Source organism: Otolemur garnettii, unplaced genomic scaffold (genome assembly GCF_000181295.1).
Source record: "Otolemur garnettii isolate 467f Iridium unplaced genomic scaffold, OtoGar3 scaffold00002, whole genome shotgun sequence".
Classification (NCBI taxonomy): Eukaryota; Metazoa; Chordata; class Mammalia; order Primates; family Galagidae; genus Otolemur; species Otolemur garnettii.
This window is the reverse complement of record NW_003852397.1, coordinates 32,495,459-32,522,153: the sequence shown is the minus strand read 5'-3', so window position 1 is coordinate 32,522,153 and position 26,695 is coordinate 32,495,459. Positions and strand designations below refer to the sequence as shown.

Sequence of the window (26,695 nt, the reverse complement as noted above, 5' to 3'; positions counted from 1 at the left end):
TAGCTGGGACTACAGGCGCCCGCCACAACGCCTGGCTATTTTTTGGTTGCAGCCGTCATTGTTGTTTGACGGGCCCGGGCTGGGGATTCGAACCTGCCACCTTAGGTGTATGTGGCTGGCGCCTTAGCCGCTTGAGCCACAGGCGCCGAGCCAAGAAATCTTATAGAGTAGATCATATTGCCCTAAATTTATCGATGGCAGAAAATCATCATGTGTAAGTGAAAAAATTAAGAATATAACATATCCTAAGCTCCAAGTGTTATAAAATAAAGTAAATCTATCTACATATCTATATATATGATAAATCAAAGACAATTTTAATTTTTTATTTTTCTAATATTTCCTACAAAATATATTACTTGTGTACATACACTTGGACATAGTATGTATAGTTTATAATTAAAATATATTTTTATGTACATGTGTATACTCATTACATACGTGTAATATTGATCATGTAATTTCAAAATAACTCAATGTATTAGTTAAATTTAAGTTTAGTTGAATGTGACCTAAATCCTCAATAACGATGGCCTAAAAGTATTTCTCAAATCAAAGCTTGGAAGTAGTCAGGTTGAAATGGGGCCCTTGGTGTTTGGGGATATGATCTCTTTATTTTCTTGTTCAGCCATTGTGTTTGTGAGGTGTGCGCTATTCTCCAAATCACCTCATGATCTAAGAACTTTATGAAGCTTCAGCCATCATACCAACATTCAGCCAGCAGGAGATTGATACATTTCTGAAGTTGCCCCTTCCATTTTTCTTGTTCTGTTATCCAGAACTTAGCAAAATGGCTACTCCATTGGGAAATGTAATGTTTGTTCCAGGCAGCCATGTGCCTAGGCAGAGCATGGGGTCCTATTACTATAGAAAAAGAGGGAAGGGATATTGGTTTGTTTGCTTTTGGCTATGGCTGGGTTTGAACCCGCCACCTCCGGCATATGGGATTGGCACCCTACCCTTTTGGGCCATAGGTGCCGCCCCAAGAGGGAAGGGATATTGGGGAACAAGTAGAGAACTCTGCCACACTCAGGTAGGAATTTGAGAAGGCTATGCTTAAATTTCTCCAAGTGGATGGTTTTTCATACTGGGGCATGCCTGTGGAAAGATGCTACTGCATACGTCAAACTAACAATGTTTTCTTTTCTTTCCAAAATAATTCTCCTTCTAGCTTGTTCAAAAGGTAAATTATATTCCTTTTTAGTCACTTAAATCCTCATCTGTTCAGAGGAGTTACAGGAAATCTTAAATATGTGTATTCATTGTATCAAGGTGTTTCCAAATGTCCAGCGTTCCCGACTGAAGTGGGCTTTGCCTTGGACATGTCAAATAACGTCTCCCAGTTAGATTTTGAGAGGATGAGAGACATTTTATTATCTCTGTTGATGAAGATGGAAATAAGTGAGAGTAACTGCCCAACAGGTGCCCGAGTGGCCATTGTTTCCTACAACACCAAAACAGACTACCTGGTTCGTTTCTCAGACTACATGGGGAAGCGTGCACTCCTGGAGGCTGTCAGGAAGATCCCTCTGGAACGGTCATCTGGCCATAGGAATCTGGGGGCCACGATGAGGTTTATGGCGAGACATGTGTTTAAACGTGTGCGCTCGGGCCTTCTCATGAGGAAGGTGGCTGTGTTCTTCCAGGCAGGCTCAGCCTATGATGCAGCTTCCATCAGCACAGCTACCCTGGAGCTTGGGGCAGTGGGCATCATCCCTGTGGTCATCACCTTCACAAAGGAGCACAACCTCCCAGATGTCCTGCTGGTATGCCAAAGGATCCACTGGTGGGCAGGGGAGCATGGGGAGGGCGTTACAGCTGGTTTTTACCTCTCCAACAAGGACCACAGAAAGGGCAAGAGCCATTCAGAGGAGGAATTCCCCCCAAACTGATGTGTATGCAAGGTGTGAGGGGCCCAGTGTAGACCCTACTGCTAATGAGATGACTCCTCATACTGAGTGGCTATTCTTAACACATGTGACACATGCCTTGTAAACATTGCCTTATTTATGATTCCCAAAACTGCATAAGGCAGGTGTTATTGTTTATGTACATTTTGGGCATAAGAAAAGCAAGGCTTAGAGGAGATTAAGTATAATCATCAAAGGTCAAGCAGCCAGTTGGCGCCAGACTGATATTGTCTGCCTTTAGAGCCTGTGCTTAACTGCTAGCTAAACTGTGTCCTTGGGAGTCACAGACTATAATTTTATTCCTCTTTTTTTTTGCACTGGGATATAGTATACATACCCATATAACAAAGTGGAAAAGGTATAGTTATTTTAAGTGTATGGATAGATGAATTTTTATATATTTGAAATCCATGTGACCAAGATGTGACACTGAACATGTTCAGTGTCAGGACAACTGCTCATCTGCTTTTATCACGATCAAATAGTTTTGGCCTCTTCTGAACCTCCATATAAACTGAGTCATACAGCGTGTACTTACTTGTACCTGGCTTCTTCCAGTCAACATAATGTCTGTTCTCCTTGTTCATCCACTTTGTGTACATGGTTAATTTGTTCTTTCTTATTCCTCTGGAGTGTTCCACCACAGATATTCGTAGCATGCTGCAATTTATTCATTTATTCTCCAGACTTTGCTTTTCTAATTGGAACCCATGCAACACGTTTTTGTGGAATATCTGGGATGATTTATCAAAATGAAGGGTGGCTCCCTTAAAATTTTCTAGGATGCTTATGAATATTAGGTTGAACCGTGGGACATTGCCGATACTTAACCATTGCTGACCTGCAAATATACAAATGTCATAAGATTCAACTTAATAGCTGATGAATTCAGCTGTGGCAGACCACTTAATTTTCTCCGAAGGTTGAGTGTTAGCAGAAGTGATACGTGAGAGATTTTGTTGACACAGCTGTGACTATGTTTCTAAGAATCAATAGATAAAGCTGTGACAGCTTGCAAACTGTTGGGAAGGACGGACCAAGTCTTTTAGGCTGAGAAACAAAGTTAGAATACAGAGGAGGATGAGTCCTTGTTCCCTATTACATCCCTCTTGCTTAGCAGGATGCCTGGATGGGGGGGTGGTGGGGGTGCGGGGGGCTGGCTTGGTAGGGGGGCATTCTAAATTACTTCTTGAATGGATTAATAAAGGCAAGGTATAATAATTTAAATTAAAAATGTGGCTTTGGTCTTTGGCTCTTCCATCAATAAGGAGGTGCCTTTGGACAAGTTTCTTCATGGGTCTTACTTTGCTCAGCTGGAAAATGGAGAGACGGTTGCAACTGTTAGCTAGGCTCCCATCTGGGTGCAATTAAGTCATCTATATCTCAGGGGTGCGATTATCTCTCCTCAAGTGATCACTAGTGCTGCTCTCTGAGAGAGGATCCTAGGGAGCCTCTGTATTTGACAGTATTCGAATCTATAGGTGATCCTTTGTCATGATGTTCTTGCCCTGCTAATTGCGTTAGGTTCCCTATAATGGGATGTGAGAACGTGCTGGTTTGAATGTACTTGAACTCAGTTTTGTCATTTCTGTCTGCTCTCCTTTTCATTTATTTATTTTTTTTTTTTCGACATGGTTTTGCTGCAGGATGCTGGGAGACAACTCTGTTGTTTACATTTAATGGCTTAGAAAGGATGTTAAATGGTGCCTGCCAGCTCTGATATAATGAATGACCTCATTTCTGGTGACATTAGTAGGGAGAGAAACAGTCAGAATAATGACAGCATTCTCAGGGCTTTTCAGAAAATCCTCATTTCTTCACAATTGGGCATATTGCAGCCCTTAACCTTCCCCTCTCTGTTAGCCTTAGGGGGATTCAGTTAGGAGCGTGGAAATAGCCTGTGAGTTTTCTTCTGAATGCTGGGCCTGAAGATTCTCTTTGATTATGTGTGGAGCTTTTGTCTTTCACCTCTGTGATACTTTAATTTTTCAGAATGACACTCACATGCTTCTCCTGGGGAAATGATGGTTGTTCAATTGGAAATGATGATATAAACAGATGTCCTAACTTCTCAGTCCATTTAAACATGCTCAGAGGCTGCGATGCATACTGAGAAGATTTTTTAAAAACCATCCGTTGAGTTGTCACAGCCTTAAATAAAACTACGATACTGTGTTTGGACTATCTGTGCTTCATCCCATTGATAAGAACTGTTTAATTGCCTTATGTCTCAAAACATGACTTCATTAGATTCATTTTTAAATTGAAAAAGCAGAGAATTACAGAGAAAATGCAATTTGTGGGCCAGGTTTCAAATTTTACTTTTCTCCTCTAGCACACATTCCCTTGAAAGAAAGCCTAAGAAAATTAGCTCACGTTTGTTGATCCAGGCACTGTTCTAATATCTTGTTGATTTGTTTAATCCCTACAATAACCCATTGAGATAAATAATGTCATGAACTAACTTTTCAGATGATGAAACTGAGACACAGAGAAGCTGAATAATTTGCTCCAAGTTTGGAATTCCCATTAGCCATGGGATTCTGAGTTCAAAAGTGAAAAACAGGAAGAGACATTAAAACTCCAAGTTCTTTTCCTGTATTTATGCATTTTACCTTTAGAGTAACAGTGAGTTCTGTCTATCAACTGACTCTATTTTTATTCCTATGTATTGCTCTTAAAAACATTCCAAGGCATAGAATGCTGAGTATCAGGAAAAAGAAAAAAATCACACTTAAAAGATGAAAACATTAAGAGGAAGGCCAAAGAAAGTTTCGGGTAATTTTTAATTTTAGTGTAATTTCAGAATTCAAAAAAGTTGCAGTAGGATATTCTTTCTTATTTTGGGGGGCAATCAAAATAAATTTGTTTTTAGTTTTATTTTATTTTTAATTGACAAACAATAGTTGCCTATATTTATGGGGTACAAAATGATATTTTGATACATGTATGTGCTGTGTAACTATCACATTGGAATAATCAGCGTATCTAACACAAGTTGAGGATACTCTTTTTTGAAGAAAGCCAGTGTGGTGTGATGTAGGCAGCCAGCAATGGCCTGCCACTGAGGTCTGTGGCTGCTGTGTTCTGCATTAGATTATTAATGCGGTAAGGCCAGGACCAGCCACCAAGGAATTAGGCAGTGAGGCCTCAAATGCTGTACCATATGTAATTTGGGCATGCTATTTTGACACCAAGGCTTCAAGGTGGGGATAAACTCACTTTGGGGGATAAACAGGGATGTCCAATACTTTCTATGTGTATTACTTAATGTAGGTCATTATATTACCATCCTCTCCAGGTCCTTAGGAATGCTCTTTCTCTCATAACTATTAATGAAATCTGGTATTTTCCATTTAGCGAGTGCTTATGAAGTCTCAGCTCCCATGCTACAAGCTCTTGGGGCCCAGGACTGGCCAGGTCTCCAGCCTCAGCTTATCTATTGTCCAGATGCGGACCACTGTGCTACCTTGCTCGGGAACAGCTCCCCTTAGGTGCCTGAGGGCTATTCGCAGAAGGGAGAGAGAGAGAAATAGTCTTTGAGGGAGAGAAACAGTCTTAGTAAAAGAGCGAATCTTAGCAGTCTTCATAGAAGGGCACTGGGATGGTGCCCTCCCAGCAGGAGTGATCTTAAGCCTCGCAGGTATCCTACACGTTAATAACTGTAACCTACATTTCCCAGATGAGGTAAGTGAAGGTCGGAGGGGAAGTGTTGTTCTACTCTACACAGTCCTGGAATTTGCATTCCAATATATGTAGTTACCAAGTCCCACTCTGCAACTTACCTTCAATTTAATACTGACCGCTGATGTTTTCTAGGGAGTCCAGGAAAAGTCAGTTGCTCATGGAAGCCTTTGGTGGGACCATGCCAGCTGGCAGGAGCTGAAACTGGACTCCAGCTCCTGGGGCCAGTCACAGATCACATGGCTACTCTCTCCCTCTGTTTTCTTCTCTCTACTTCTCCCGGTTTTCTTCCTTGTTTTCCAAACCCTTACCTCAACTTGATACCAGATGGTTTCTAATGCTCTCCCCTTAGGGACCAGTTAGCTGTTCTTCTGTCCATGGCAAATATTCCTCCCTAGCACTCTCTTTCCCCCATCTATTCTAAGCCAAGAGCCTCCCCCAACTCAGTCCAAGGAAAGAACATTGTCCTGCGGCATCTGCAGCTTAGTAAAATAGCCAATGCCTTGAATTTAACTCCAGGTCAGGGATCATGGGCAGTTCTTTACTATTGAGGGCCAAGGTTTGAGGGTTGTCCTTGTACTTCTTGAGAAAATGTCTTTCTGTCTGTTAATCAATAGAGTATGTTAATGTAACCTCCCCATGACATATCCTCTCTCCTCAATATATTCTTGTTTTTAGTACACAACTAGTCCTCATCAACTACAATGGGATATTAGTAATACAGCTGGTTAAGAGAATTGCCAAATTGTCGATTAAAACTATAGGCAAACTTTCAGTCTCAATCTCTTGGGTAATATTTAAGGCCCTTGGCTTTTGATATTTCCTTCTCTGGTGCTGAGTTTGCTGTAGGAATCATATAGTCAGTTTTTCCCTTTCCTCACACTGGGATTCGCTTCTATGCTATCTCTCTGCTTGAGCTTTCTCAAGAAGTATCTACTTGGTAAGACCATGCCAAGGACCATGCTGGCAAGTCCGAAGTCAACATAATTGTTTATTAGTAACAGCTACGTGCAGATGAATAAATACTGAATCATAATTTCCCTGTGGATTTCCATTGTGGTTTTGTGTACTTGTTCCCACATTTTTTTTTTTTTGTAAGAACAGTACAAATTTTAAGCATGAGCATAAAGTTATTTTTCCTAAGAAAAGCTAAAAAAAAAAAAACAACTTCAAGTTCTATTATAGGTATTCAAATTAAGTTGAATTTGATAGTTTTCCAACAAGCAGATAGAAGAGTTATGTGCTCTGAGAGTACAAGAGGTGACACATTATCCTGAGCATGAAGCAAATAACAGAAGACAGTAACCTGGGACCAGGCTGCCTTGGAACAAGAAGAGAACTAAGTGGCATTGACTCGCACCCAAAACTGTTGCAGAGGAATTTGACGCCAGAGGTTTTCTGAAGGCCACATAGACAACAACAGCAGATCAAGGACTTGATCCAGCTCTTTGACACCTTCATCTGCTAGTGCTGCACATAACTTTCCCCATGAACCATCTGTAACCTGGAGGAGTATGAATTCGTGCAGACTTGGGGAAATGTTTGGATTTGTTTGAAATGTCATTCAGGCTATTTTAAAAATCCAAACTTCATAACACACTTCACCCATGCTTCCTGTGATTTAAAAATAAGGTACACTAACTTAGCATTTCCCCACAACTGTTAGGGTAAAACTGATGCTCCTAGAGTTATCCTGGGCTCCTCATATCTCCTGACACATTGCCATGGATCTTGGTTTCAGAAGACTTCCAAATCACCTCGTGTCATTTCCAGTAAAGCAAGCGATGCGTCATATGCCTGCCTACACTGTTTTCTCAATCCTCGGTGATTAAGTAGACCCATTAGGTTTGGTTAATACTCAGATCTGATGATTATGGAGGTAGACCTGAATGTTGAACGTTGGCTACTCTGCACTCTTTCAGCATGCAGCTTCTCCATGCGGCACAGAGTTCTGGGTTTCAGATGTGCTGTGAGGCTGCACGTGGGAGATGGGTGTTCTCTAATTTGTGGGCAGTGAGGACATTGAGCATAATTCCAGAGATAAGCACTGTCCACCTCTGGGCCTTTGTACATGGTGTTCCTTCACACTGGATTGCGTTTCCCTGATTCTTTTCCTGTTAAATACCCTACTCATTCCCTCAAAAGTGCCAAATACCATAAACTTTATCAGGTCTCCTCTGCCCCTTTCCCATGAAATGACTCTTATCTTCCTGTGTTCCTAAGACATATCATTGGAGTTCATCCTTATTTGCAAAATCATTTTTCTATCCTTCCACTTATTTTTTAATCCCTTTGAAGAGGTGGCCATGTCATCTTTGTATTTCCACAGGGCTTACTAAAACTTTCATGTGGTTAACTGTTCAATCAGTCTTGAATGATTGGTTAGTTTGAATTCCTAAGTAAGGAAAAAGTGTAATTTAAGGTTGCTTTTGCTACATGAGAAACAAGAGAAGATGCTTTTTGCCTTTCTTCTCAAATATTTTTTCCCTTTCTCTTGGGAATGTTCCCTCGTTTCTTTTGTGTGCATGTTACAGTGACATAAACATTCTACTCTTCATAGTTCTTTACCTTTAGTTGGCTGTGAAAGACAATGTTTGGGATGTGATACAGTCTCAGATATAAAGAGTGAAGAATGCATAATGGGTATATGTTACAGAAAATTCTTTTTTAAAGTAATCCTTGACTAGCATAACATCTTCAGAGCCTCAGCCCTTGCTACCTAAAGGAGGACCCAGAGCCTACTTTTTTCCTGGCCACACAGATGAAGGGGGAGAAGCTGACTCTCAGTGTGGCTCTGTCTGCTTTAACAGAGAGTAAATAAAAGAATAGACATGACTAAGCTTAGACATCTACCTCTTTGAAAACCTCATCTCAAATCCTGAGAGAAACAATCTGAAAGCATTTCTGGTTTCATCATGAGGTGGTAGTGCTGCACATAATCTGTATTAGTCAAGGCAGGTTAACTGTGAAGCCATTCCTCCCCATGTGACAGTGACTTGACACAATAAAGGGTAACTTCTGACATTTCCACGTACATTATAGGAAATGTTGGCCCTTGTGTATATGTGGTGTAAGGAAGGCATGTTTTACTGCATGCAGCTTTTTATTTATTTATTTATTTATTTATATTATTTTTATTTTTTATTTTTATTTTTTTTATTGAATGGTAACTATGTACATTAATGCACTTCTGGGGTACAGTGTGGGGTTTTCACATGCAATCTGAAATACTTCCATCAACTGCTCAACACAGCCTTCATGTCATTTTCTCAGTTATTGCTTTAAAACGTTCACATTCTACTCTTAGAAAGATTCGCCTGTACCCCTATAAGATAAACCTCAGAAGTGATCCCTCCAAACGCATGCAGCTTTTTAAAGATACGGGCTCCTTCTAGTAGTGCTCTTATTATACCCCAACGCAAGAAAATATTTTTCTGGATTCTCTATATCTGTCTGGCAGATGAGAGAAGAGGGAGCAATGGAGTATACAACCATGCACTGGAAATTGCATATATCACTTCTACCTACATCCTATTGGCTAGACTCCAGTCATGTGACATCAGCTAACTGCAAAGGCGTTTGGGAAATGCAGTCCCGCTGCTTCCCTAGGAAGAAGAGGGACCTTGTTGGATTTATTATTATTCATATTTTAAGCCTATTTTCAGTTATTAAGTGAATCATAATTAGAAAGGCTAATGAAGGAGATAAATCAATTTACAACTCTACAAAGCCTTCCTGGGTTCCTTCTCACTCTTACCTTCTGGGTGTGATATGTCCCAGCTCTAAACACGAGGAATGCTCTAGCGAGGTCTCCCTCATGGAATCTAATTTTTTGCATTCCAATGTTGTATGACCTAATGACCACTCCCTTTCAAGAGTCTGCCCTTCATGTTAATTGCTCCCACTGCATTGCATCCTGCATCCTGTGAAGAATTCACTTATAGAATTTATAAATGCTTGAACACTCTTCTCCTTACCCTCATTCTGAAACAACGTGACACTGGCTAAGTTTTATACATGTTGGGAATCTGAAGACCCACACTTCATGAACCCATATCACTGGCAGCCCAATTGCCAGGTTAGAATCAGAGAACAAAATGACTATAAATAATTGTACTATATAATGCTGGTTTATTTACACATATTTATATAATTATATGTTATTTTAATATCTCCAATGAATGTTTTTCTCATCTGAATTATAAAAGAAAACATGAAAAACATAGCCTGAAATTAAATCCAGCTAATCATAAACTTGTGTGTGTGTTTGGATTAGATGGATGAGACCAGCAGATTGCACTTGTTCATCTGGGAGATGGAGTATGAACAGGATGTGGAGCACATGGTTCGCTGTACTCTCTGCCACGGTAAGCCTGGATAGCCTTCAGCTCAGGAAGAAGTGACTGGTGGTGACAAGCCAGATCTGCTCTGCAGCTGTGTGTTTACTTGGTATGTGCAGGCTCTAAAATCTGGAAATTTCCCAAGTCTGCATTTTCAGTTTTTCTTAGGAAGTCAGACTTGTCCTTGGAGTCATAGACCCTGTAATCCTGTGTGGCCACAGTCAGCACAGCTGAGTGTGCCTGACCCCTCTTAATGGGGCAAGTGTCTGCTAGTGACATATAGTCCCTGCCCTCCCCATTGTTTTACTCTTGGCCTGCTCTGCTCATTCTCTTGTCCTGCAATGCTCCTGGGCATGGCTGAGTTTGTGGTTCCTGTCATCATAATACCTTAGCGTGATGTGCAGACCACTGAACTAAGAGTTAAGAATCATGAGTTCTAGGTCCGGACCCACCATTGACCAGCAGTGGGACTTTGGCTATTTGGTGTTTCTTGGTATCCAGTTTCCATCAATTTATTCCACACCCCACACTAGCCTGTGCTAGAGAGAACTTCTTGCTGAAATCCCTGCATGCTCTTATGTGAAGATCTCTCAGCCACATCCATTTCAGTCACGACAGAGTTGTGAATTCAAGAGGGTATTTCATTGTTCCTTCCCCTTGATCTCACTAAGACCTAGCACTGCCATAGGAGGTATGGCTGTGATAACTTGGTCAAGCCAAGCACAGTAGCTGCCATTTGTAAAGTACATGACAGTTCATGAAGTGCTTTCACATTCATGACATCCCTGCTTTCTGGGCCTTAGCTCTCTCATGTAGAAACATAAACCTAACTAGTGTTTATTAAACTCTCACTGCACATCAGGCAGTGTTCTGAGCACTTACATATGTATTAACTCACTTTTCTTTTGAATCCCACAGTCTCATAAGGCAAGTACCATTATTATCATCATTATCTCCATCTGACAAATAAGGAAGCTGAAGCTCCGGGGAGGCTAAGTAATTTACTCAAGGTCACACAGTGACTAAGGAATAGATGTGAACTGAACCAGGCAGTCTGGCTACTGAACTTCAACCTCTGTACTGTGCTAATGCACTAAATTATTACTAGGAGTTTTAAACCTTTCTTGGTGTCATAGACTTCTTTGGCATCTGGTTAAACCTATGATATCCTAAGAATAAAGGTTCCCAATATGTATAGAGGAAAATGAATAAATTGAAAATATATTATCAAAAATATTAAAATTGTTTGACATAGTAAAATATATGCTTTCAAAAATGTTATTTATTTATTTTTCTTTAAGTGACAGGCTTGTCTTCTGAAGTAATATATGTGCCTTTTAAAAAAAGTTTTATTTTTAATTGACAAATAATTGTATATATTTGTGGGGTACAATGTGATGTTTTGATGCATGTAAACTACTTAACATCACCACCTCAAATATTTATTATTTCTTTGAAGTGAGAACATGTAGTATCTACTTTTTTAGCTCTTTTGAAATATAAAATACATTATTTTAAATTATAGTCACCATGCTACATAACAGACAACTGTAACTTATTCCCCTTAAACTTTGTACCCTTCGACCAATGTATCTCCTTTCCCTGTCTGCTTCTCTGTCCCCACCCAGCCTCTGGCAACCACCACTCTATGAGTCTGATTTTTTTACATTTTCCATGTAAGTGAGACCATGTAGTATTTGTCTTTCCATGCCAAGCTTATTTCACTTAGCATAATGTCCTCTAAGTTCATCCACATTGTTGCAAATGACAGAGCTTCCTGCTTTTAAAAGGTTGAATAGTATTCCATTGCGTATACCACATTTTAGAATCCATGTATTATGGATCTTACTGAGCAATGACAAGATCTAGCAGAAATTAAATTCAAAGTAGTAATGATAGCAAATAATATTCAGCTATTTGCAACAACTGTCATATGATATGGAAATCAGTGACTATTGTTGATGTTTGAATCACTAGTATCATAGTGGTTTGTTGTCTTAAGACATAATTTAAATTTCATTTCAATAGAAATAGTGAAAATAAAGATGTAATTTCTTTTCCTATCCTAGTTCATAGACCCTTGGGGACTGTGGTTTCTAAGATAAGAACATCTGCTCCCACCAGTTCTAAATAAAAGGGTTTACCTCAGAGGTGGGTCACTAATGTCATTTCATCAGAATGCCTGATTTCAATTACAGATTCTGAGTTCCATCCCAACCCTACCAAACTGGAGCCTTTGTGTGGATAGAGCCAGAGAACATACATAAAAATAATTCTGCGTGTCATTCTGGTGTTGAACTAGTTTGAGAAATCTCAGACTGTATTATTAGGTTCCATTTAAAACTGCCAGTATTTGGGAGAGGGTGGAGGAATATGGCTAAATAGAAACCTCCAATGATTATCCCTCCACATAAACACCAATTCAAGAACTATCCACACAAGCACCTTCAGAAGAACCAAAAATCAGGTGACTGATCATACTACTTGGTATTAATATTATATAAAGGAAAGAGGAACTGGGGAAGACCAAAAAAGATAGTCCTGCATTGCCTGTGCCACTCTCCCCTGCCCCAGACAAGTGCTTTACCAGCATACAGAGAGGAGAGATAATCTCTGTGCTGAGGGGAGGAAGAGTGATATGATTGTGCTTTGCATTGAAACTCAGGGCTTCCCTGGCCGAGGGGAACACTGCAGAAGGCAGAATTCTACATGCCCATGGAGGGAGCATGTAGCTTAGCCTGTCCAGAGGGAAATCCTCCACCCTCTACCTAGCTCCCTGACCAGATGACAAAAAGTAGCCTGGAACCTGGGCTGAATTCATAAGGCCACAAATGTTGCAGTCCTTGGGCAATTCCTATGGCTGTGCTGGTTCAGGGCTAGTGGACTTGGGGTGCACATGGCCCAGTGAGACACCAGTTGTTGCAGCCAAGCCAGTGCCTCTGTCAGTATTTGCCCCAATGATGCCAGTGTGACTCAGGAAGTCTTCTTCCACTTGGTGAAAGAAAGAGTTCAGAGGACTTTGTTTTGCAACTTGTATACCAGCTTCATCCTGGAGTGATGGAAAGAATTCAAAATTCATTGAGGAAGCTCAATGAACTTCAGGATAAGAAAGAGAAGAAATTCAGATGCTTATCAGAGAAATTTAACTAAGAGATTGAAATAACGAAAAAAATCAAAGAGAATTTTTGGAGCTTAAGAATTCATTTTACAAACTTACAAATGCATCATCACATTTGCTGAACAGCAGAATTGACCAAGCAGAAGTGAGAATTACTGAGCTTGAAGTCAGGTTATTTGAAAATACATAGAAGAGAAAAAAGAAAAAAGAAAAAAAAATAAGCCATGCCTGTAATTTCTAGAATTTAGTCTCGAAAGGGCAAATCTAAGTTATTTGCCTTAAAGAAGAGGTGGATAGAGAGATTGGGGTAGATAGTTTATTTAAATAAATAACAACAGGGAACTTTACAAATCTAGAGAAAGATTTTTATTTTTTTTTTTGAGACAGAGTAGTCTTATTCTGTTCTATAGGCTAGAGTGCCATTCAGCCTAGTCCATTGTAACCACAAACTCCTGGGCTTAAGTGATTCTCTTGCCTCTGCCTCCCAATTAGCTGGGACTATAGGTGCCCACCACAGGGTCTAGTTAATTTTTCTATTTTTTTTTAGTTGAGACAGGGTCTCACTCTCACTCAGGCTGGTCTTGAACTTCTGAGCTCAAGTGATCCTCCTATCTCAGCCTCCTAGAATGCTAGGATTACAGGCATGAACCACCACACTCAGCTGAAAGATTTTTTTTTAAATTTCAGATAAATATAAGGGTACATTCAATTAGGTTATATTGTTTTCTTTTTTTAGGTTAAGTCCAAGTTGCAGTTGAGCCTTTCACCTTGTACCCAATAGGTACCACTCCTTCTTGAATTTAAATATTTTTCTCTCATGTGGGCATGTAGTTATTCATCTACTAGTTTCATATTAATATTGAGTACATTAGATGTTTGCTTTTCCATTCTTGTCATACTTTACCTAGGAAGATGTTCTCCAAATCCTTCCAGGTAAATACAAAAAATACAAAGTCTCTTTTCTTTATGGCTGAATAGTATTCCATGATATACATACACAACAGTTTATTTTCCATTCAATTGTGAATTGAGCTGCTATAACTATTCAAGAGCAAATGTCTCTATGGTAAATGATTTTTTTCTTCTGGGTAGATACCTAGTAATGGGATTGTAGGATCAAATGGAAGATCTATTGTTAGGTCTTTGAGGATCCTCCATACTTCTTTCCAAAAAGGCTGTACTAGTTTGCAGTCCCACCAACAATGTATGTATTTTTTGGTACAAGAAAGTCATAGAACACCAAGCAGATTTAACCCCCAAAAGGGATTTAATAGCCAATCTCCCAAAAGTAATGGATAAAGAAGAGGTTCTAAGGAAAGCAAGAAAATTTTTGTAAACAAATGAAAATGAAAACACAAAATATCAAAACCTATGGTATACAGCAAAAGCAGTAGTAAAAGGAAAGTTTATAGCAATAAGTGCTTACATCAAAAAAAAGTAGAAAAGCTTCAAACAAACAAGCTAATTATGCATCTCAAAGAACTAGAAACAAAGACCAACCCCCCCCCAAAATTAGTAGAAGAAAGTAAATAATAAAGATCAGAGCAGAAATAAAAGAAATTAAAACAAACAAAAATTAGAAAAGATTAAGGAAACAAAAAGTTTTTTCTTTTGAAAACACAAACAAAATTGACAAACCTTTAGCCAGGCTAACTAAGAAAAAAGAGAGAAATCCCAAATATATAAAACCAGAGATGAAAATGGAGACATTATAACTGATACTGCAGAAATCCAAAGGATTATTGTGCAACTCTATGCCAATAACTTGGAAAACTTAGAAGAAATAGATAAATTTCTAGACACATGCAACCGACCAAGATTGAACCAGGAAGAAATAAAAAACCTGAATATTAAAAAAAACCCCTGAATAGTCCAATAAGTAATGAGATAGAAGGAACAATGAAGTCTCCTATCAAAGAAAAGCCCAGGCCCCCGTGGCTTCATTGCTAAATTCTACCAAGCAAAGAAGAACTTGTACTATTTAAATTATTCCAAAAAGTTGAGGAGGAAAGAATACTACCGAACTCATTTTTGGAGACTGTACCACCCTGATATGAAAGCCAAAGACACACACACACACACACACACACACACACACACTTATAGGCCAATATTGCTGATGAACATAAATGCAGAAGTCCTCAACAAAATACTAGCAAACTAAATTCAACAACACATTGAAAAGATTATCCATCATGATTAAGTGGGATTCATCCTTGGGATGCAAGGATGCTTCAACATAGGCAATCAATTAATGTTATACATATCAACAGAACAAAGGATAAAAGCCATATAATCATTTCAATTGATGCAGAAAAAGCATTTAATAAAATTCAACATGGCTTCATGATAAAAGCTCTGAAAAGAGTGGGTGTAGAAGGAACATTCCTCAACACAATATAAACCATATATGTCATATCTGCAGCTACTATCATACTGAATAAGGAAAACCTGGAAGTCTTTTCTGTAAGATTTGGAATAAGACAAGGATGCCCACTTTGACAAACCACTGTTATTCAACATAGTACTGGACATTCTAGCTAGAGCAAAAAGACAAGAGAATGAAATAAAGCATATCCAAAATAAAAGGAAAAATTAAAATTATCCATGTTTGCAGATGATCTGATGATATCTAGAGAAAACTGAAGATTCCCACAAAAAATTATGAGAAGGGATGACCAATTTCAACAAAGTCACAGGATACAAAATCAACTTACAAAAATCTGTAGAATTTCTATTATGTTAACCTAAACAATCTGAAAATGAAACCAAGAAAGTAATCTTGTTTACAATAGGTACAAATTCATAGGAATAAACTTGACTGCAGAAGTGAAAGAACTCTATAATGAAAACATAAAACATGATGAATAGTTGAAGAGGACACAAAACAATGGATGATATATCATGATCATGGATTGGAAGCATCAATATTATTAAAATGTCCATACTCCAAAGCAATCTACAGATTCAATGTGATCTCCACCAAAATGCCAATGACATTTTTCACAGAAACAAAAAAAATCCTAAAATTTATATGCAATCACAAGACCCAGAATATCCAAAGCTATCCTAAGAAGAAAACAAAAACAAAACAAAACAAAACAAAAACCCCTTAAACTGGAAGAATCACATTACTTGACTTCAAAGTATACTACAGAGCTATAGTAACCAAAACAGCATGGTACTGGGGAAAAAAATGGGCACAGAGACCAATGGAACAGAATAGAGAATCCAGAAATCCACACATCTATAGTGAACTTATCTTTGACAAAAGTGCCAAGAACATACATTGGGGAAATAAATGGTGCTCAGAAAACTGAATATCCATATGCAGAAGAATGAAATGAGACCCTGTCTCTCACCATATACAAAAATCAAATAAAAATGGGTTAAAGACTTAAATGTCAGATTTGAAAATATGAAACTGCTAAAAGAAAACATGGGCAAAATTCTTCAGGACATTGGTCTGGGCAAGGACTTCTTGAATAATAATCCCAAAACACAGGCAATCAAAGCAAAACTGGACAAATTGGATCACATCAAGCTTCAGCACAGCAAAAGAACAAGAAAAGGAAGAGACAACACACAGGATGTGAGAAAATATTTGTCAACTTCCTTGTCTGACAAGGGATTAATAACTAGAATATATAAGGAACTCCAATGGCTCAATAGGAAAAAATCAAATTCAAAATGGACAAAAGGTATAAATAGACATTTCTCAAAAGGAGACATGCAAATGGCAAACAAGTATATGAAAGAAATTCTCAGCATCAATATTCAGATAAATACAGATTAGAACTATAATGAGGTATTGACTTACCCAAGTTAAAATGGTTTTTATCAAAAAGACAGGCAATAATGAATACTGGCAAGAACTTAGAGAAATGAGAGCATTCATACACTGCTGATGCGATTGTAAATGATGGTTAAAAGTGGTAAGGGGAGTGGTTAATGATACAAAAATATAGTTAGATAGTTCGATAGAATGAACAATATTTGATAGCACAACAAAGTGACCATAATCAACAATAAGTTAGGGTATACTTTGAAATAACTAAAAGAGTGGAATTGGAATGTTCCTAACACAATGTAATGATAACTGCTTGAGGTGATGGATACTCTGATTACCCTGATTTGATTAATTCACATTGTATACCTGTATTAAAACATTGTATATACCTTATAAGGATATACAACATTACGTACCCATATAATTAAAAAAATAAAAATAACTGCAATATTTGATTTTCTTCACCTAAAAATGGCAATTTCCTACAATTGTCAAGTTCATTCCCACCTCTTAGCAATCAATGTTTTTATGTGGTTTCCCAAACATTGTTGTTCACGACCGTAAGCAACTCATCCATAATTCGTTTCCTGTAGGGGAAAGTCAGACAATGGGAAGCCATACTTCCTGGCAAGTCCTAGTAGTTAAAAACATTAAATGTGCCTTCAGTCTCAGTCCTTTCTTCTTAACAATGGACTCGAGTACAGGGCCTTAACGCTTGCTATGGTAACGCAGTAGGTGGCCAATAGCAGCAGACTTATTGAGGGTTTGGAACTAGGTTTTGTAAGGAAAAGAAAGAGATGCATAGTGTAACCAAAATCTTGCCTCGTGTTTCCTTCCCAGACAAGTGCCGGCCAGCTCCAGAATGCCGGCGGGATGTGCCGGGGCCCCAGGCGCTGGACGTGGACTTGGCGTTCGTGGTGGACAGCTCCCATGGCGTGAGCACCGACGTGTACCTTGGAGCTTTGAGTCTAGTGGACGCTGTGTTAGGCGACCTGGAGGTGGCTGCGCAGCCGGGAACATCACACCAAGGAGCACGAGTGGCCCTGGTGACGCACACGACGCCAGGCTTCTGGCCTGGTGTGGGTCGCCCACCAGTGCGCCAGGGCTTCCACTTGACCTCTTATGGTCACCGGGTGCAGATGCAGAGACATGTCCGCGAGGCAGCAGGCCACCCCCTCCAGGGAGCCCCTGCCCTGGGCCACGCCCTGGAGTGGACGCTGGAGAAGGTGCTCCTGGCAGCCCCACTGCCGCGGAAGGCACGGGTTCTCTTTGCCATCGTGGCCAGTGAGACAAGCAGCTGGGACAGAGAGAAGCTATGGACCCTGTCCCTGGATGCCAAGTGCAAGGGCGTCACCCTGTTTATGCTGGCCATGGGCCCCGGTGTGGGGTCCAGTGAGCTGGGGGAGCTGGCCTATGTGGCCAGTGCCCCCTCTGAGCAGCACCTACTTCACCTAGAGGGTGCCTCGGAGCCGGAGGTAGCCTACGCCCGGGGATTCACACGGGCTTTCCTGACCCTCTTAAAAAGTGAGCAGTTCTCCAATACGGGGGTACCCTGGGCGGGGTGGGGAGAGGAGCATACAGAGCCTGACATTTAAGCAGGTAGGTGCGCATTGCAATTTCACCCTTGCTAAAGTGTGTGCAGCTCGTTATCCCTGGGGAGTGCCAGGAGCACCCTATTTCTGGAAACCCCTCATTATCATTGCCCTGGCATTGTGCTAGCCCTAGTGCTGGTTTCTTGTCCTGAACTTCTCATCTGGTGGGTGGGAGCCTCAGATGTCCACACAACTTCTTGATTTTCTCATTTATCAAAATGAGAATTGCAGTTGTTTCCCTGACTGTGAAGTCATATGTGCATAGAGTGGCTTTGAAAGCTCCAATACTGTACAAGTAAGGCATAGTTATTGTTATCACTACTTGTTACAGCTATTTTCCAATGATACTTGACAGTGCTTCTCTAACTTTTTACACGCACATGAATCTCTTGGACATCTTGTTTAAATGAGGATTCCAATTCGGTAGATCTGGGTTGGTGCTTGAGAGTCTGTGTTTCTTGCAAGCTTGAGAGTGACATTGATGCTGCTGGTCCATGACCCACCCTTTAAGTAACAAGAGTATGTGACATTTATTTTTTGAAGTACAGGTTGACATGGCAGTGTTGGGTCACAGGTCTTCAGGGACTTTCCAGGAAGTAATGGACATGGGACAAAAGTCCAGGGTCTCCCACCTCAGATGGGGTGGAAGAAGCCAATAGTAAAGATTAAGGGAAAATGGCTGTGCCAGTGTATCCTAGCCAGAAATTGTCCCCATACCCCAGCCTTTCATCAGGACTAGTTGAATTATTATTATTTTTCTCTTAAAACTATTAAAAAATCCGTATCCCTAGCATGATAATGGAGATTTAGAATTGGGTTGGGGAAAGTATTGTCCTGGTCACATTTCTAGCTGTTTGTCCTGGGCTTTGTCGTCCAGTGCACAATTCAAAACAATGCCTGCAGGGTGCTTTGTTGTAACACGTGAGGCGTCCTTGCTGGCTTTGCAGGGAGGTATTAGTCTACTCCAGCAGTTCTCAACCTGTGGGTTGCGACCCACAGGAACTGTATTATAGGGTTGCGGTATTAGGAAGGTTGAGAACCACCGGTCTAGCCTCTCAGTTTATAAGTGGCTGTGACATCTTTTGGGGGGACATTTACTCCTGTATCACCAAAAGAGTAAAGAGAGTTTGATGGACGTCTTGGAAGTACTGACATAGCTTCTGGGTCTCTCCACTTTGAGAGGTACAAAGACCAATAAATTGATTCTAGTCCTAGGGCTGCTGCTAGTGAGACATACGATCCTAGAAAAGTAAGTGGACCTCTCTGAACCTTAGACTTCTTATCTTTGCAAGGGGTGGAAGAGAGATTGGTATCAGATGGCTGATGACTTAGTGATTCTTTGAATGGAAGAAGCAAGCTGGCTGAAAGAATCACTTTTCTAACCTGTTTTAACTTAGTTTTACTTTATGTTTTTTATGTTAGGTTGTATTTTGTATTCTTTTATGTTGTGATTTTATTTTATGTTTACATGATAGGATACATTTTTTATTTTGCTTTTATTTTGTTTTATGTATGTGTTTACATTTTAATTTTTATTTTATGCTTTATTTGAATACATTTTGTACCTTTTTGATTTTTTGTCTTCATGGATATTTTTGTTCTTATTGTTCTATTTACTTTTAGTTTTATATTGTTATATGTTTTTATTTTGTTTTATATTTCACACTTTGATTTTATGTCTTTTGAATTTTATGTCTCAATGGATAATATTTTATTTTCATCTTATTTAATTTTATGCTTTAAAATTTTATATTATTTTACATTTGACTTGGTTTGATTTTTTTTCTCTTTTAGGTGGAACAAACCAGTATCCACCTCCAGAGCTCATTGAAGAATGTCAGGGTCTAACCCGTGGGGACACTCTGCTGCAATCAATCATGCCTGTCAAAAGGTAGGCTCTGACTGACCCACAGCTCTACCCCCATGCAGGACACTGTCACCCTAAAGAATGTCACAGACAATGACAGTGTATGACTTGACCCAAACTATGATGGGGGTGCTTCTGGGTTTGACAATTCTGATATGTGTACATTTGGGTTTTTTTCTTTCTTTTTTTTTTTTTTAACACTGAAAGTAATACAGAATTAATGTAACAAGTTCAAATAGTACATAAAGACATGAGTATATAAAAGCAAAAAAATGAAATATTTCCATTCTACTATATCACCCCATCCTCTAATCCCATGTTCCAGAGGTAAAATTGATAATGTTAGACATGTCATTCTGACATTTTGATAAACATGTCTCAAGAAATAGTTACTGCAATAATGAAGTCATTAAGAAATGCCCTAATATAAAGATTATAAATCACAGTAGTATCAATTAGGAGCTGGACCACGCAGTTCTTAAAGTTTGACCATGCAGTTTGACCTGACTTGTTTCTATACAGGTTAACCAACCACCAGTTTGGCATGTCTGGGTTTGCTGGTGATTTGGAAGCACTTAAAGCAACAAACATTTTTCTAGAAGAGAAGAGAAAAGGCATGACAACGTCTGTAACTCAGCAAGAAGCACTTGAAACTTATGAAAATAACAAATATGATGCTGAAAAAAATGAACAAGAAACACCATTGAACCAGAAAGAAACTAGGAAAGAAATAAATTCAGGTACTACCTATGGTCAAAACCAAACTCCTGCTTCTTAAGTTAGACTCACTTTTTTCATCTTTATCTTTAAAAAACATCTCCTATACAATGTGTTAGCATGCGTATTTTTGTTTTTTCTATACCTTTCTTACAAATCCACAAATTCTTGTATGGAAAGGAATAGTGGAACCTGTAAACTGACCATCTAAGGGACTGTAACAAACTGGTTAACGTGTGGAGCAGGCAACATAAGAAACTAGGCCTACCATACTGACATGTATAAGTGGTGCATGTCTGGTCTTTGAAAGTTAGGTCAACTTAAGGAGGTAGTCAATTTAGGGAGGTGGTCAACCTTGGAGGTTCTACTGTAGTTTAAGGAAACAGATGAAGGCTAACTTTAACCTAAGATGGCCAAATGCATTCTGAACAAGCTTAAGGAATTTTGGGTACTGTAGCATCCATGTCATGTGTAGTAATGCAAATGACAAGTTGCTTCTTATATGTGATAGGCAAATTAAGCAGAACACTAAACATATAGGAAAGAGATATGGGGGCTTGGTGCCTATAGCTTAGTGGTTAGGGCGACGGCCACATGCCATACCTGCTGGGGACTGGCAGGATTGAACCTGGCCTAGGCCTGTTAAACAACAATGACAACTACAACTACAACAACAACAACAACAACAAATAGCCAGGCATTATGGTGGATGCCTGTAGTCCCAGCTACTTGGGAGGTTGAGGCAAGAGAATTGCTTAAGCCCAAGAGCTTGAGGTTGCTGTGAGCTGTGATGCCACAGCACTCTACTGAGGGTGACATAGTGAGACTCTGTCTCAAAAAAAAAAAAAAAAAGAATAGAAAGAGATCTGGGAAAGTTGACTGTGAAGTTTTTGAACTTGATCCATCGTAGCTGAAAGAGTTTCTAGTGAGGGGTGTGGTTAGTCCTGGTTAGAGTAAATGAGGCATATCTCTCAGAGATTTTGAATGTGCCTAGATCATTATCTGGGGCCACTAGCTAGGTGGTCCTGGGAGTTATTTATTCTCTCTGTGGCGTAATTTCCTGTAAAGTGGGGTAAAATTATGTGAGTACCTACCCCCTAGAGTTGTTTTGGGAATAAAACTTGATAATTCACGTGTTAGCCACACCGTAAGCATCCCAAACAAGTTAGCTGTTAAGAACTGATGATATGTGCTCCCTTTTAGATTCCAAAACAAACACCTATCCAAAAGAAATAAAACTGGACAATATAGGAATAGCTGCTCCCGGCAGGGACAGTGTTTCCCCTTTTTTAGGCTAAACATTAAGCATGGAAGAATTTACCTTGGTGATTACTATGTCGAAGGTGATCTCACTGAGGTAGCGATTTTTCAGTCTTGCCTGTACAATAGAATCATCTGGGAGTCTGTAAAAATTCCCTACAGCTCAATTCAATCAGAATCTCTGGGTGCAGGACTTACCCATTGATTCCACTAAACAACCTAAAATAAGAATTGCTGCTGTAAGGCATCTTTCCCACAAAATCAAGGTGACCATCACCTTCCTCTTCAAATCTCCTGGCTTTGGAGACAACATTCTCCTCTTGTTCTACTGCTGACCAGTCCATATCTGTGGGCTTTTCTTCAGGTCTATCCTCACAGGAGCATTCAGATTTTAGGGAGCTTATCCAATTGGGGGGAGTTCTCACCCAGAAAAATATTACCAAATTATTAGAATTAAGTAAAAAGTGAATATTTATTTAGAAGAGTCTTGTGCACATTAGTGGCTTAGAAGCCTAGGCTTCATGGATTTCGTGATATATCTGCCACTCCCTTCCCCTGAGTCCTTTCTTCAGTCCTGGGAACACTTTATGCACGCTAGTTCAGCAAGCATTTCTGCCACATCAAACTATTCCCTCTGTTCTGATGACTCTCAAACACGTGTCTTCCACCTGGAATTCTCTCCCCTGCTGCAGGCCAGTTTATCTTCTACCATCTAGATCGCCCTGTTGGACTTGCATGTAGTCTTACAAAACAAACTCAATTTAACAAACTCAACTCATTGTGTTTTTTGCCCAAGTCTTCTCCTACTTTACCACCTGTCTTTGTTATACTGAACCACCACTGGCCCAGGAATGGAAAGCCAAAAGCCAACATCACTCTAATTGTCTTCCTCTCCCTTACCTCTAATTCCATTTTGAACACCTAATTAATGTTCTAAAATGAAAAATGTGGTTGTATCATTTCTCTTTTTCTATGGTTGCCCATCATTTGTCACACTGTGTTTCTGTGCCTGTGTAAGACACACAGGCCTCTGCGATTAGAGGTCTGCTTTGGTCCTCTGGGGCCTTCCTGGCTGCTTCTGTCCTGCATAACCTTTTCTGCTGTTCACAGTTACCCCTGGCCCTGCTGTTTGTTCTGTGTCTCCATATATTCCTCACTCTCATCTGCCTTTCTGTGTCCTCTCCACAGTGTCCACTTGGACTATAGCTACTCATCTTTCATTGCTTGGGAGGTTCTGGCATAGAACCAGGATGAGGATCTGCAAGAAAGGAGAAGAGGCCAGTCCAGGGACAAAGAAAGACTTTAATTGGGGGAGGGAGGGGAGAATGAAGACTGACAGGGTCAGCTCAACTCCCACTCAGGTACAAAGGGCTTTTATTAGCCTCATCACTATAGCTGAAAAGGGGATGGAACCTGGAGTACTGCCTGGGGTTCTTCTCTAGTGTGCGATTTGGGATTATGGATGTATTCTTAGGGTCAGGATTATGGTGGGGTATTTCCCGGAACTCTGGTCTTGAGGCACTCCAGGAATCTGGGGAGGGGATTGCTGGTTTCTGACCTGATTTTCTAAAACGGCTGCACTCCTATTAGGGTTATGAGAATTCCTTTCCCACACTGCTCAGCTCATTCCCCCCCTTCCCCTTTAGAGTCCCTTCTGTGCTCCTCAGTAGTAATAAATGTTCATGGCCTTCTTTGTGCTCCTGTATCTTATGTCAAATTCTGCCGTAGTACCGCTACCTTTTATTGTGCTTGTAGTGAAGAATTGAATGCGTGTTATCTCTCTTCACAGAAGCCAGGCTAGACTTGGTATATTTTCAATTTCACCATCATCTCCAAAGCACACAGACCTATGTTTTGGGTTCTCCTTCTAAGCAGCGTTATATTATAAGACATATATACCGGGAGATAAAGCAAGCCTAGGAAAAATTCTAATGTTATTGTAGCTGCTCTTTGGACCTAACTTTTCTTTCCCCCCAACTTTTGCTTCACTCCTGGATTTTATGAACTTGTTTGAGTAAAATTGCGCCTGCCACTATGTGATTCTTCTGAGAAGGCAAAGGTTAATATTCATGGTAAAAATAATGCCATATATAAAATTGGGGGCTAGCATTAATTGCTTGGTAAAAACTTATTGACCCTCAATCATGGCTATATCATGATGCTAAAAGAAAAATTAAGACTATGAAGTATACTGAGTGGTAAGCTGCAAAGAATAACTTAGAGGTAATTATTTTAATGCATTAAGGTCTTACTCACCTAGGGCTATACTAACCAATATGGTAACCACTAGCCACATTGGCTATTTACATTTAAATGTAAATACAGTAATTTGAAATTAAATAAAATCAAAATTTCAGTTCCTTAATTGCATCAGCCCCATTTCAAATGCTTAACAGCCACCACATGGGCTAGTGGCTACTGTGTTGAAGAGCACAGATTTTTCCATCATTTCCAACAATTCCATCAATGTTGTAGAAGTCAAATCTAGGAAGAGCAGCCCCTGATTGAGTGGTTGTCTTTTAGACACAAAGCAAGAGTGGAGGTTCCAGAGACCACAATGTGTCACCAGGAAAAGTGACTGATATGTTTAATAAACAAATTGTTGGTTTATAAGATCAGAATCATTTGGTAATGGCAGAGGTTGGTGCCTGATGATTGCTGAGCTCTGAGTCTACGTGTTGGATCTAGAGAGTACAGCCTGAAGTTCACTATTGGAATGTTTTTCTCTTGACTCTGACAAGTTTTTGAAGACATGTTTTGCTCTTTCTTTTCCTGGGCTGGTTTTCTTATACTTCCAGAGTAAGGGGTCACATAGTGGGCAAATTCAAATATGCCTTCTCAAGGCATAGGACAATTTCCATGATCAATTCTGTACCCACTAAGAGTGCACCTCTTCTCTGTGAGTCCAGTACATCAGGCCACATCTCCCGAAAAAGTGATTATTCTATTGGGAGGTTAGTAGGTAGCTTCCTAGGAACAGACCATGAATTTTGACTCTTGTTTTCTGAAGACAGGATTTTCTTTATTTAGGGATGCTTAGAAGACCCAGGAGGGAATATTTGGAAGATGTTAGCATTCTGTGTTTCAGGGCTGACCTGGGACAAGAATACTTCTATGTGATGCAAAATGTGCCCACAGAAATCTGTTTTCTTTAGAAGGCAGGGATTAGACAGCTGGGAAAATAAATGCGTAATTTTAAAATTCAGGGACTCTCAGATGTTACTTTGTTGTAACTTGTTGATTCCCAATGCTATTTTTTTGTTTTTCAGGGATAGCATATGTTTCTCTTAATAGCTGTCTTAATTTCTTGGGCAGGAATCAGGAATACTATAAAGAATGTAATAAAGAAGCTGGATTTGCTTAGGTCGTTAGAAGACTGGACAGGCTTGGGGTTATGTTAGGGATTGAGATAATTTGAAAAAAGAGGAAAAGAAGTATAATAGGCAAGTGGGGAGTGCTCAGTATTAGAAAGCTTTATTCATTCACTCACTTATTTATACATGTACCATGGGTATATTTGCCATAAGCAAGGTACTTTACAAATAATAGCTTTAACTATATTGTACCTTTCACATATGCTCTGTGACATCATACAGCACATTTGAGATTTAGGGTATATTTTTTTAATATTGTTTTTATGGTTGAGAAAATTGAGTCTCAGAGAGGTAAGCTACTTGCCCAAAGTCACACAGCTAGTTGGTGGTGAGGCTGAGATTCTCTCTCAGGTCTGGGACTCCAAACCATGTTCTTTTCCTGTCATGTTCGACAGGAAAGCCAGCTCTCTCTGTGTTTATTTTTTTGCAGGCCCTTGTCCCATGGATCCAATGGAAGGCGAGTGCCAGGATTATACCCTGAAGTGGTACCACAACAAGGAAAACCAAGCTTGCCAGCAGTTCTGGTACGGTGGCTGTGGAGGCAATGCCAACCGGTTTGAAACCAGGGAAGAATGTGAGGCTCAGTGTGTCCCAATAGCCCTGCAGAGTTAGGCAGAGCCTCGTGACAGTGACTTCTCTTATAACACCCGATCAAACTGAGACTGCCCTTGCAGAGGAGGGGCCACAAGCTCATAAGTGGCAAAGCTCACTCCACAATCTGGGAAGTCAGATTCTTAACCCCTAAATTTTTTTTCTGGCCAAGGAGGGCTTGGGTGTGGGTGACTCATGGCTCGAGAAGGACTAAATTCTAATAGATTAAGCAAAGTAATAGCAACTTTCTAGAATTTATTTAAATGAATTAGAACTGAATGAAAAGGAAACTTGAACTTGACCTATAATATTACTTTAACATTTTGGGGTGCTACATAACAAAAGAAAGATCAACGTGATTAGTGAGAAAAACTGAATTCAGAAATGAATTTAAACTTGGTTTGCTTTTTCCACCAGAGAATAGGGCAAATATAAGTCAAAGAGAGGGCCCA

At 39.8% G+C, this 26,695-nt stretch overlaps 1 protein-coding gene across 1 annotated transcript in view; it reads left to right on the top strand.

Moving 5' to 3' along the window:
* The window catches only part of LOC100962815 (collagen alpha-4(VI) chain-like), a 100,914-nt gene extending 74,650 nt beyond the window's left edge, over positions 1-26,264 (top strand). The window contains exons 31-37 of the mRNA XM_003781866.1: positions 1,172-1,183; positions 1,273-1,766; positions 9,871-9,961; positions 17,683-18,366; positions 20,229-20,325; positions 20,824-21,041; positions 26,083-26,264. Of these exons, the coding sequence (XP_003781914.1) occupies positions 1,172-1,183; positions 1,273-1,766; positions 9,871-9,961; positions 17,683-18,366; positions 20,229-20,325; positions 20,824-21,041; positions 26,083-26,264 (1,778 nt within the window). The remainder of the gene's footprint in view (positions 1-1,171; positions 1,184-1,272; positions 1,767-9,870; positions 9,962-17,682; positions 18,367-20,228; positions 20,326-20,823; positions 21,042-26,082) is intronic.
* Positions 26,265-26,695: the final 431 nt, after the last annotated feature.